The following is a 13,695-nucleotide window of genomic DNA, read 5'->3' on the forward strand; positions in this document are numbered from 1 at the left end:
AATATCTGCTGCCCAGAATCTTCTGTCTTTGTCTTCTAATCCTAGTTCCACGGTGGATACAGCAGGCCAGGCACTCTTGATATGACTCACACCATTCACTCAAGGACGGCAAGAAGCCACCAGAAACTAGCAGGCCACTAGCAATGGTTCTCTTTAGCTGGTCATGGAGGCTCCTGTTTTCTATATTTTTAGAATGCACTTGGGTCTTTGCAATAAGACCTCCCAATATGATGTGTGTGTGCGCGCACGTGTGCATGAGCACGTGTTTGTGTAGGTGCATGTACATGTTTGTGTAAGGCTAGAGGTCAATGTTGGGTACCTCTCTCAACAGCTTCCCCTTGTTTATTGAGATGGGGGTCCCTGACTCAATGTGGAGCCTGCTGATTCGGTTAGACTCTGGGATCCTTCTATCTTTACCACACCTCTGCTCCCAGCACTGGGATTACAAGTGTGTGTTACCTCACTCAATTCTTTTTTTTAACATGGGTGCTGGGGATCAAATTCAGGCCCCTCATGTTTGCATGGTAAGCTCTTCAACTCAGCTACTTCACTAGCCTCAGAGACCTTTCAATTCTTTTTAAGACTGCCTCTGACCTTCAACTTATCAATTCTCCTCTGACATTGCCTCTTCCTTTTCTCTCCCCACCCTACCCCAGGCATGTTTGCTCTGCTGGCTCTTTGGTGCCAGAGTGAAATCAGATCTTTTGGACCCCCTCCGAGTCTTCCTGAAGGCTGCACTTTTCGTCCAGTGTGCTGGATCAGACGGTCTGCTCAGCATAGTCCTAACCTCATGAGAGATGCTGGCAGGATGCTGGAAAGGGGGTGTGCCTGAGGGAAGGAGGGTCTTCATCTATGTCAGTCACAAAGATATATATCTCTGCTCCACCCTGCCCACATCCCTCCTTACCACCAAGACGTGTTCCAGAAGGTCCAAGTAGCCCAGGGTGCATTCAGTGCCATACCGCAAGGCTCTGGTTCGTACCTCTTCACTGACATCAGGGTAGAAGGATGCTTGCTGGAGACAGATTGAGAGAGGGAACAGGGAGAAGAGAAGACAATGTTGGCATCTTAAACAAAGAAGAGCTGCTTGTGTGTTCCCAGCTCAGCAGAGCTGGCCACCCTGGTCTCTGAGGCGGAAGACCTTGCCAGCGGCCTCTCTGAAGACCTTCACCCCCATTCTCTAGGTGGGAAAGGAATCTCTCCCTCCATGCTCACGCCTCTGCAGCAGGTCCTTTGACAGTCTGTAGGCTGGCTTCCTGGGGACACATGACAGAAACACTGGAGTCTGGGACCTTCTGTCCTTTCTCACCCTCTTCTCCATGCACTAAAGCATCCAGGAAGATTCACAGCTACTGTTTCCAGCAGGGGCACTATTATGGCATCTCTATGTCCCCAGACTAATGAAGCCCTTGTTCCCACTGGGCCTCCCAAGTTACAGTCACAGGGCACTCTCTGTGACCAGAGCCCTTAGGTTCCTTCAGTTCACAGCTCCCTGCTACCCCCAGGCTCTGTAAAGAACTCATCTTGCATTATACAAATGCAGAGATAAGCAAGCCAGAGCCCTGGGTAACAGCCTCTCAGGCTTTTCCTTGTACCGTGACCTGCCACCTCCAGTTATCCAGGACAAATCGTTTCAGCTAGCATTCTGACTTGCAGGGCTGCAGGATAAAATGCACCCTGGAAAGCATGGGAAAGTGCAGGCGTGGGGTATCATCTTTTATTTGCTACATAAGGAAACCCTATCCCCTTAATTTTTCTTGCACAGCTTCCACTCTGGAAAGCACTTGGGAGGCTTACAGAAAGGCTTAAAACAACACTCCCAATAAACCAGCAGGCACAACAAAGGCACGGCACATTCGCCAGTCTCTCTGTGGCAGGCCTGTAATCTCAGACGCTTGGGGAAGCTGAGGACCCCAAGTTTAAGACCTGCCTGGGCTATGGAGTGAGTCCAAGGCTACAGTTTGGGCAACCGAGTGAGCCCCTGATTCAAAATCAAGTAAAAAGAGGGCTGTGGCTATAACTTGGTGGCAGAGTGTTTGGGTACCATTCATGGGTCCTTAGGCTAAATCTAGAGGAACACAGAAAAAGTCAAGGCGTAAGGGGGGCTGACTAGTTTGGTTTTACAGTTCATCCCCTTTCAGAGATGAGCAGTGTGGGTGGCAAGACCTGTGTACCCTCCCTCCCTTAGGGAACATGGCAAGCAGCTGCCATTGAGGAGACAAGTTAGACTGACTGAGGACTAACAAACCTCAGAGGCAGAAACCAGGGGTGGTGGGTGGGGATGTGGGTAAGGAGGGTGTCCACAGCCGTGCTCTTAAAATGCTCTATTTCATTATCTCCATGTTTCCCCGAGCCTCTAAATGTGAAACACAGAGCTGTGCACTACTGTGGGTCATGTGACACGGGTCGTGGTGCTACAGTGCAGTGGCTTCGCCAGAGCAGGTTACCAGGTTGCCAAGAAGGGTTGGGGGAAGAACATTCTTGCTAACCGTGGTGGCTCTGTAACTTGGCAGAACCTTTGGGAAAACAATCTGGCAATAATGAAAAGGTTATACAATTTGATCCCCTAATACCACTTTTGGGAGTCTTCCTGAGCAAATAATCCAAAGCCCAGATAAATCAAATAAACACAAAGATGTTTCTTATAGCGAAGTTGTAGGTGAGTTGGCAGTAGGCCCGCCTAACACACACGAGCTAGCACCCCATAAACCAGCTGTGGTGGGATATGCCTGGAAGCCTAGAGCTCGGGGTGGAGAGGCAGGAAGGTTGTAAGTTCAAGGTCATCTTTAGCTACATAGTGACCAGCCTGGGATACATGAGACCCTATCTCAAAAATGAAACAGTAAAGCTCACAACAATAAACACTGTAGGCAACCTACCTATCTGACCAAAGGGGAAGGCAGTACTGGCTGATAGAAGTCATGAACCAAACAGTCAGAAAGACCAGAGCAACACAGGAATGGCCGGCCACCTCATGCCAACGACAACCAGAAATAAAGAATTAAATCTAACAAAAATATAGGCACACGAAAGCAGACCGCACAGAAACTCACCCAGGTGAAGACACCCGGGGACTGGTCAATCCTGGCATTCTGTTGAGGCCAGGCAGTGTGGGACAGGCCTCACCTCCACATTTGCCTGGCTCCCCACTCAGGCCCAGAAGTCATGCTCCAACAGAGCAACTAGGTTCACTGGTGTGACTTCAAAAGTTTTCTGCTTAGAAAAAAAAAATTCTGTGTGTTGGAGCAGGAGAGATGGCTTAACAGTCAAGAGCACTGTCTGCTCTTCCAGAGGACAGGGGTTCAATTCCCAGTATCCACATGGCAGCTCACAACTGTCTTCTAACTCCTAGGATGAACACCCTCACCTGGCCTCAGTGGGCACCAGGCAGATATGCAGTACACAGACATACATTCAAGCAAACACATCAATATACAGAAAAATAATTAATAAAAAAATATCGTGTATGTGGAGGTCAAAGGGAAACCTCAGGTGTCATTCTTCGGATGCTATCCGCCATCCACCTGCCTCTGATCCTGAGTGCTGGTATTAAAGGTGTGTGCCAACATGCCTAGGCCACTTTAGCCTGGGAACCCCAAGGATCCACCTGTCTCTGCCTTCCTGGCGCTGGGATTACAAGCAGTCACCTGGCTTAACTTGTGACTTTAATGCTCTAGGCATCTTAAACATTCATCCGATCACCTTATCTCAGCTATTACTTCCTCTTGGGTACAGATTCTGTGTCTAGAGGCACAGACACGTACACCGCCGCATCACGCTACACATAAGTCACTTTGGAACCTTGTCTTTGTAGGTGGAGTCTCTTTCTCTACCACCATGATTGGGTTGAATGCCCACTGAATGTCTCAACTGTTCAAGAAACCTCACAGCTGCACTGTCAGTGGTTGGTTCCATGATCTCGGCCCATTTCTTGTGCTCCTCAATAGTCTGTGCATGCGCATGCGGGCGATATCCTGAGGAGCTCAGGTAGCATGGCGCTGGCTGGCACCCATGCCAGCATCTGCTCCATGCAATCTCACAAACACTGAGGCACTTACATGTTCTTGGCAAAAGGGACTTTATAATTACAATAGGAATCAAGTGTGAGGGGCTTCTCTTTAACAATTAATAGCTAAAATATATGATTAGATTTATAAATCACATCAGTTCACAGGGCATCAATAGGCTATCTAAGAGGAGCCCCAGCGAGGGCCCAGTATTGATGGTGTAGCAGAAACCAGAGGGCTCACCCCAGATCAGTGACTCTGAAAGAAGACTTGCAAGTGTAACTGTATGGACAGAAGGACATTCTGGATATACTGTGGACTCAGTGTGTCACACTACAGCTTCTGTGATGAGATTTTCTTTCTCTTGAAAAATTTTCTCTCAAATTTTATTCTATTTTATTTTGGAGGGAAGGGTACAAGGACATAGGGCAGGTACGAAGGGATGAGGAATGAGTGAGAGTGAGAGGAATGATGTGGAAAACACAAAAAATAAATAAAAAGAAAGACAAAAATAAATAAGTAAATAAATCATGCCAGTTTGCATTTGCTATCGGTGGTTTAGAATCTGCTTACGTGGGTTCTGGTGATGAAACTCAGGTTTCCATGGTTGCAAGCAAGCACTTTATTCCTTGAGCCCCACTCCACCCCCGCCCCTAGAGACATTTTTCTTGACCCACCATTTAGCAGCTTGGTTTTTTGTATTTGTCTTATTGCATGATGCCCTTTTTCTGGAGGGAGGTGAGGGATGCAGCTGCCTCCAAAGGAAACTGTCAGCATCATTGCCATCATCTCATTTTTACTATTGGTTTTTGTTTGTTTGTTTTTGTAGTGTGTATGGGTGGGTGATTCGCCTGCAGGTATGTCTGTGTACCATATGTATTCAGTGCCTTTGGAGGCCAGAGAGGGCAGCTGATCTTCTTGGAGCTGCCATATGGGTACTATGATGGAAACCGGGTCCTCTGGAAGAGCAGCAAGTGCTGTGAGCCTCTGAGCCATTATCTCTTCAGCACCTTTTTTTTTTTTTTTTTTTTGATGCAGGGTCTTGTTATGTAGCCTAGGTTGGCTTCTGACTCGCAATAATCCTCCAGCCTCCTCCTCCTCGCACTAGGATTCAGGTGAGGTGGGAGCTAACCATGCCAGGTGTAAACTGCACGCTGGTCTACCACAAAGTTTAAGGTGTGAAGCTGCCCTCTGCTCATAGTCCACCTTACCTCCTTCACCAGGACACTGAATGAGTCATTTTCAACAGGAAACTATCTATCCATCCATCCACAACAATGCCCAGTTCCAACAGGAAACTATCTATCCATCATCCATCCACAACAATGCCCAGGTCCTTACCTTGCAAGCTGTCAACATATCTGAGATGGCCTTCCTGCTCAGATTGGCGGTTGCAATCACGTCTTCCTGTCTACATGAATTCCCAGCTGCCACGGCTTTGGCTGTTGCCATGGTGATGCCTTTCGTCATTCTGATTGATTCTTCGGGTGATGATGTCTTCTCAGGTATGTCTTTTGACTGGAACACCTTGAAGTCAGAAACAGAAGAGGAAAAAAAAATCAAAAAGAAAAGGACAAACATAACCTACTCTTTTCCACCTGGTGCAATTAGTGTCTGGGAACCAAGCTAACAATTGGGAGAGACTGTCACATGACAGGAAATTTGAAACCTAATTAAGGACAGTAGAGTGGGTCACACAGAGACATTTGACATTCGTGGAAAGAATATGGTGAGCAGGAGGTTTCTAAAGGGCTAACTCATCAATTTGCAAACATCACTACCCCATATTTACATATTGTCTTTCTCAATCCCAGTGTGGGCTCTGGGGCAGGAGTAACCTGAAGACATCACTTTGGATGATCTCCTGCCCACTTTGCACAGGTATGAGTTTATGGGGTGAAGCATATTATCCTATAACTCTGTTTCACGAAGATAGCTGCAGGGCTATGTTCAAGTCAGTGACTCCGATTTAAATACACACTCACACACACATGCACACACACACACTTTAAAAAGTTGCAGTGAATTCATGTTAGCCACGGCAAGCTGTTTCTACTTCACACACACATGGTCCTTTGTCTTTACTATGAAGGATTAACCCTGTGACTGTGTGCTACATGAGCATCTATCCCTGTGGAAGAGGGGCTGCCTGTTTTCAGACCTGAGTAAGACGGAGGACCCATACAACATTTCTGCACTGTGACAATGAGCCAAACATCACTGCTCCTTAGAAACGGCAGTGACGATTAAATAACTCAGGACAGCAAGTCCCATGTCCAGACCCAGGTACCACAGTGGGATGGTGGCTACACATAGAGTTCTCCAAACTACTGTGGTCTTCATGGCAGAGGCTCTGTGGAGAACACTCTGGGTGAATTAATTCACCTTCATTTGCTTGTTTCCATTTTTCACGTGTGTGTGGGGCAGTGTACATGTTTGTGTGTATGCATGTTTTGCCTGTGTATGGGCACATATGTGCACGTGTATGTGTAGGCCTGAGATTAACGTCAGGAATCAGCATCATCCACTCTTCCACTTTATTCATTGAGGCAGGGTCCCTCAGTCAAACCCAGAGCTCACTGATATGGCTAGTTTCGCTAGTTTGCTTGCTCTGGGGATTCCCTGTCCCATCTTTCCAGACTGGAATTGCAGATGGGCCACAGTGCTGGTGTCTATGTGGGTTTCTATGGAGCCAAACTCCTGTCTTCATGCTTGTATCTGGGTGTTTTAACTGCTGAGTCGTCTCCCCATCCTTCCAACTGAGAAAACGTGGATGAATTCTAAGCCACTCTCATATACTCACAATGACCAAGCACCTGTAATGTCCCAAGATAGTCTATTTTCTGTAGCTTCCACTGCCACCATGGGTACCTACAGCTGTCTGAACCTGTATCCAGATCTCAGGCGGGAACACAGCCATCCTGTGCAGCCATTCTAAGGTACCTAGATGATGTAGGATTCCCCTCTGTATGCTGTGAACATGTTTTATTACCATTGGTTAATAAGGAAGCTGCTTTGGCCTATGGCAGGGCAGAATACAGTCAGGCTAGAAGAGATAAATATAGAGAGACCAGGTAGAGTCAATCAAGGCAGACGCCATGTAGCTGCCAAAGGAGACAGATGCTGGAACCTTACTGGTAGGCTAGAGTCTCATGGTGATACACAGATTAATAGAAATGTGGCCATTTAAGATGTAAGGGCTAGCTAGGAATATGCCTACACTATTGGCCAAACAATATAGTTTCTGTGTGATTATTTGGGTCTGGGCAGTTGGGAAACAAATATGCAGTCTTCCTTTACAAAATGGTGCCCATGATCTGGGGCATGGATCCATATAAGATCTAAGAAAAAGCTTAATAAAAAAAAATAGGGCTTCTAGACCCACAAAAATGGGAGGCAAATGCAGCTTCTTGGTAGCTGCATATTTTCAGATAGGCTCTGTTTGCTGGTGGTGAGTAGAGGTGTGGCTCCTTTAAGAGAAGGCTTCCTGACTCAGAATTAGGAGTATAAACTGAGACTCCTTTAAGAGACAGCTTCCTGGTTCATGCTGGTGGCATGAACAGCTATGCTCTTTTGGAGCATGGTGCAAGTTACTTGGTGGTAGCATGGGCCACCTGCTTCCCAGAGTTGAGGTGGTAAGCACAGTTCCCACCTGGAGGTCCCAGAGCTGGCGGTGGACTACCTCTGCCATGTTAAAAGCCTGAGAGGTAGAGTCAGCATCCAGGGCCACCGCAACCACACTGCTTACCATTTTAAAATGTTCTTTGTCAGAAAAGGATTTCAAACACACAATAGGACAGATTCAGACATAACAGACCTCTAAACGACAGTGTGCTTTTAAAAATGTATGTAGGCTTGGGAGACAGAGGAAAAAGAGTATAGAGAGTTATAAAAAGAAGTAAATGGTTTTAAAAAAATAAAACAAAGTTTTTCAAGAGACAATAAAAGTAATATAAAAGAGTACAAACAGACATAGATAAAAGGAATAAAGACAATAAATATTAAAAAGTAACAGAAAAAAGTCATGTAAAGATGGAAAATACACAGAAAGTCTAGATTATGTATACTATTGTGGTTTCTTTAAATTTTTTGACTGTTAATTAGTTAACTAGAGAAAGATACTTGATAGTGGGGGCTGTTAAGCTAAACCAACATATATATTTTAAAGGTATCTTGACTTCAAAATTTGAGTCTAAGGATATGTTACTTTGAAAAAGAAGTTCTCCTTTTGTTTCTACAGAGGATGAGAACCTGTGGATTCCTCCAGAGTAATTTGGTTTGATGGAACAAGACCCCCTGCCAAAGGTCTCCATAAACCCTAAAAATACCTTCACCCAACAAACAGCAGGAAGCAGTTTGGAGAAAACTATGCCCAATTCCCAAACTGATTGTTTAGAAATGTTTGTTTTCATTTAAATGGGAATATGATATAGAGATGAATACTTTGCATAGGTATGAATTTTGGTCTATTGATACAGATTTAAGGTTGATTTTGTTACACTGTGTATATGTATTTCTGCTCTTGGTTAAGGTATTGTGTATCTCATTTAAAAATGTAATGTATAATTAAAAATTATAGATTAACAGATAGTCATTTATAATAGTCAAACTTGTAGTCATGTTAGTTAGGTTTTCTAGATGTACAGAGCTATATTTCAGATGTATAGATATTCTTCAAACCTTTCAGAGACCTACAGAATACAGCATTTAAAATGTTTTAAGAACTTAGACTTTTCTTGACAGTGAGACATGTCTGCTTTGGAAACACCAATTACTTAAGAGATGTTGGGCATCGAAGAAACTCGTTATGAAATTTGCCTTCAATGTGACAAGGCTAGCCATTTGGACAAGAAACTTCCCTTGCCTGAACTGCTTGGCGGTAAGCTATATAAACTGGACATGCAGGACCCACAGAAAAATGACTGTTGAGCTTGTCAAGAGAAGGTGAGATTCCTTCTTTATGAAAGAGTCTGCCAGACATTCTACAGGACACAGAAGAAAGTGACTGACAAACTGCCAATATAGGTGGAACAGTCTTTGAAATTTCCTGCTCCATGGAAATGTTACAGAAGAACTTTGGGTGACTGTTCAGTCAGTGAGATGTCTCTGTCAATTCTAGAGTTTTGGAAGTTGCTTACAATGTGCTTCCTGTTTACTTAGGTAATATATCCTGGCATCTTTGATGGAATTAAGGACAGATAGTTATAGTTTTCATTAGTTATGATAAAGGATAAATTAAATATAAAACTTTAGACTCACAAAGATAGGATAGATGATAAGAGTATTTTCCTTAATTTGCCAAAGGTAAATGGACTAAATATTATACTATAATTCTTGCTTGATAACTGTTTTGTATATGTAATTTTACTATGTTAAAGTTAAAAATCTTCCTTTTTATTTAGACAGAAAAGGGGAGATGATGTGGGATTTCTCCTGTAGGCTGTGAATATGTTTTATTACCATTGGTTAATAAAAAAGCTGCTTTGGCCTACAGCAGGGCAGAATACAGCCAGGCTGGAAGATTGGAAGATATATATATATATATATATATATATATATATATATATATATATACAGAGAGAGAGAGAGAGAGAGAGTAGGCAGAGTCAAGGCAGACGCCATGTACCTGCCAAAGGAGACAGATGCTGGAATCTTACCAGAAAGTCACAGCCCTATGGTGATACAGACATTAACGAAAATGGGTTAAGATGTAAGAGCTAGCTAAGAATATACCTTAGCTATTGGCCAAACAGTGTTGTAATTAATATAGTTTCTGTGTGATTATTCAGATCTGGGCAGCTGGGAAATGAACAAGCACTCTCCACTTACAACCCATATAGTATGTGTTAAGGAATCACCTGCTTTTGAGTTACATATTCTTTAGCTTCTCCTTTAAAACTATGACCTAACTGTATCTCCTAAGCTGGTAGGACAAAAGAAGCCAAGAGTCATCCCAGCACCAGCAGAGTTGCTCATTTCTAGCGCTGCTTCTCATGCTGCCTTCACAGGTGATCCTGAGAGGCAAAGCACCTGCAGCAGAGGCAGAGTCCCCAAGTGCCTGCATATCCCTTTAAAAAGCTACATCTGTGATTATACCTATTACAAAGAAATCCTGGGGCAAAACCACTCATTTCCTGTCTGTTTCTATTTGTGGGTGTTAGGATGAGGGGTATGCAACTTTGCACAGCACAGAGAAAACAGAGAACATCTCTACTGTTGCAATTCCTGGTGCCTGTAACTCTCCAGGGTTAGAACGAGGGAAGAGTAAACAGAGCTAATGTCTCTAAGGAGAGACATCTCAAACAGAGATGAACCGGATGCTGAAGAAGTGTCTCACCTAAAGGCATCTGCGCCTCTCCCCTAACAGTGAACCTCAAACTGTCATTCCACATGTGGCCAACAGCAATGTGACAAGAAAGGATGTGTGTAATCCCCATAATCTAAACACAAGGCTAGCGTAAACTGCCATTCTGACTTTTCTCTTGGCCAGAAATCTTCTACAATGCTCCAGTCTCATGCTGTCATTTGGGTGGAATAAAGTCTGGACTGTGATACATATCAACCCTAGGGATGTAGGGCTACAACCTGGCTAGGAATATAGATCGGTTGGCACAGTGTTTGCCTAGCATTCATCAAGCTCCAAATTCGGTCCTCGTCACCTCTGTAAAACCAGGCACGGTGGCATACACCTGTAATCCCAGCATTTGGGAGGTAAAGGCAGGAGGATCAGAAGTTCAAGTTTACCTTTGAAGATATAAAAGTTTAAGGTCTTGCTAGTCTATATGAAACCTTGTCTCACAAACAAAGAGTCCCAGGCACACTCACTGACATATAGGTAAGCAGCTACAAATGCCACCAGGAGACAGATACGTAAGCCTCCCCAGTCCAGGAGTTCCAGGTAAAAGCTCTTTAAAAACTGCAGAGAAGCTCACGTGTCAGTCATATGCTGGACAGTGACAGTTAGCTGAGGGTGACGGCTGCTGCGTACTCACTGTGAGTTCTTGCTTTATATACTCGATGGTGGCCTCAAGTGCCCTTGTGCCCCGGGTGGCTTCATCTTCCACCGCCTTCACGGTCTTAAGGAGAGAGGTGACATTGGTCACCATTACCTGCATGGGAGGAGAAAAGCATAGGGTATGCTGTTTGAGGTGTAGCATCTGAACCTACTATGCAAATGGTGTGGAAGATAATTTCCTTCCTTCATACGAGGAAGATGATCAAATGTTCTTCCTTCCAGCAGTCTGGCATATCACCATCCCATCATGGTCAGCCCCCGCTGGGGTCCCACCCTACCTTGGCAGCTCCTTTGAGCTGGTACATGGAGGGGTCATCAGCTGGCTTGCTAGCAGCTCCCTTGGTAGCACCAATGAGATCAGAGAGAGCCTTGGCCACGTCTTTGATGGCATTTATCAGCACCACCTGAAAGAGTAGGAGGCTGGTGAGTAGAGAGGATGACCTTCACTGCTGGCTTCTGCCAGGGCGCAAGGACGTGGGAAGGAGGCTCTTTATGGGTAGCTTTATGTTCTGCACATGACACCACCACTCAAGAAGCTACCCTTGAGGGTCTGTGGCTCAGGGAGGCCAATCTTCCTGCTGCTGATAATAAAACTAACAGAGAGGCTGCTCCCACTGCTGCTGCTAAGGCCGAGGCTGAGAACTAATGCCTAGCTTGACACCAAAGTGGAGGCTGATGCTGATGCTCAGGCTGGGATCTGGGTACATAGTCCCCTGGCTACCAGGTCTGCCAACAAGCTGTCTCTGACTGGATGAAGGTTACAAAAGCAGAGTTACCATCATTGAGGTACCATCACTCACCCAGAAGCATTGGTAACACAATGACAGCTTCATATGGGGCAGTAAAGTCTCTATGGCACTGTGCTTACTCTCTAGCTCTGTGCCTGCAATTCCCTGCCCCACACCATGAGTTTGGACACGTAGATCTTTCTTCCTGTTGTCTTTTACCTGGAACCTGGCTTTTTCCATCCTCTGGGTTCAGCTTGAATGTATGTCCCAAGAGACCGATCCTGACCACCTAGCAATGGGTCTAACTCCTGAATATCAAAATACTATCAGATGGCCCTGTTTAATACTACAGTCGTATTAGTCCACAGTGCCATTTGATCTATTCGCTTATCCATGATTTATCTTCTCCTACAACCCAATGAGGTTAGAACAGACCCTATTTGGATTCCTCCTCAGAACGTGTTCTGGCACACACCTGGCACTCAGTCTTGAGGAAGAAATGAAGACAAAGTGGCCTGCTCCGTCCTGGAGCTGATGCTATCTCGAGTGCTGGAGCTGGAACCTGAAGCACCAGCCAAAGGGAGAGCTGACATGAACTGGGTCACTGCACTGGCGCCAAGAGCGGAGGGTTTAGAATTTGGACTCTGGTCAATGTGATGCCAAGGGCCCAAGACGTAACCTTCACAGAGTGCCAGCCTTTCCCACCTCATTCAGTTGCTGTGAGGACCAACCCGGGTAATAAACATCAAAGCCTTCTGTAGTCTCCAGAACTCCAGACAGCAGTGACTCAGAAACATTGTAACTTAGCGGCCTCCTGCCGTCCTTGGCACCCTTTGCTGTGTCACCTCATCAAGAGGGCCAAGGGACCCCAGCCAGCCCTCCTGCACCCACAGGCTGGGGTCAGCTGGTTGTGAAGGCCTGACACTCTCTCCCGAGCCTGGAACAGTGAAGATGTGCAGCAAGAAATGGAGGCACCGCAAGCCAGGGCTGTTGCTAACAGTACTGCCCTGTCCTGGTTACTTGACAGGTGACTGACATGCAGAGGGAACATTTTTTTTTTCTGAGCAGATCTGAAAAAATAACTTATGAAAAATTTTAATTTATTAATTAGTATTAGTGTGTGTGGCAGTCCGAGTGGAACCCCATGGAGTTGCTTTCTTCTCCCAACTTTCTGTGGGTTCTGGAAGTCAAATTCAGGTTGTCAAGCCTGTGAAGTAGGTGTTTTACCTGTTGAATCATCTCACTCCCCCTCCCCAATTTTTTTTTTAAAGTGAGTTCTCATTAGCAGTAGCTGCCTTCAGGGGACTGGCCAAATGGCTCAGCAGTTAAACACTTAACTGCTCTCCTGGAAGATCCAATTTAGGTTCCCAGATCCCATATCGATTAGCTCCCAACTGTCTCTAGCTCCAGTTCCAGGGGACTGAATGCCTCTGGCCTCCTTGGGTACCTGTATTCATGCACACATACCCACAGCTGACACACCCACCCACACATAATTATAAAAAACAAAGCACTCCAAACCTTCTAGATATCTTGAAAACAGAAACCTCTTTTTAAAAATTTATTTCGGTTTATGTAAATAAAATTAATTTAAAAATCTGCTCAGAAAAATGACCCCTCTGCATGCCAGTCAGCTGTCCGGTAACCAGAACAGGATGGCACCTTTAGATAAGGACCACTGGACAGCAGCTAAAGGTCTGCGGAGTAGATGGCACGCTAAGTGCGCTCACCAACAAACAGGAATAGGAGTTGGGGAACAGGCTGCCCAGATGGGGGGGCAAAAGGAAACAACACCAGGTGTCACAGAAGATTGGAGGTGGTTCTAAGAACTCATTTTGGGATTCTCTACTTTTTGTGCCTAATATAACTTGTTGAGATAAGATGTTTTCAAACAAAAGAAAAAAAATCCCTCAGCAATTTAACACATTTCTCTGTGTGGAGAAGA

The 13,695-nt window shown here is 45.2% G+C and overlaps 1 protein-coding gene across 3 annotated transcripts in view; it reads right to left on the reverse strand.

Annotated features, from left to right (window-relative positions):
* Positions 1 to 13,695, reverse strand: part of Tln2 (talin 2) — a 422,622-nt gene that overhangs the window by 31,568 nt on the left and 377,359 nt on the right. For all 3 annotated transcript variants that reach the window (XM_057766343.1, XM_057766341.1, XM_057766342.1), the window contains 4 exons: positions 11,301 to 11,426; positions 11,000 to 11,116; positions 5,349 to 5,534; positions 908 to 1,015 (listed from right to left, as the gene is read on the reverse strand). In XM_057766343.1, the coding sequence (XP_057622326.1) occupies positions 908 to 1,015; positions 5,349 to 5,534; positions 11,000 to 11,116; positions 11,301 to 11,426 (537 nt within the window). The remainder of the gene's footprint in view (positions 1 to 907; positions 1,016 to 5,348; positions 5,535 to 10,999; positions 11,117 to 11,300; positions 11,427 to 13,695) is intronic.

This window comes from Chionomys nivalis, chromosome 4, assembly GCF_950005125.1.
Source record: "Chionomys nivalis chromosome 4, mChiNiv1.1, whole genome shotgun sequence".
NCBI lineage: Eukaryota > Metazoa > Chordata > Mammalia > Rodentia > Cricetidae > Chionomys > Chionomys nivalis.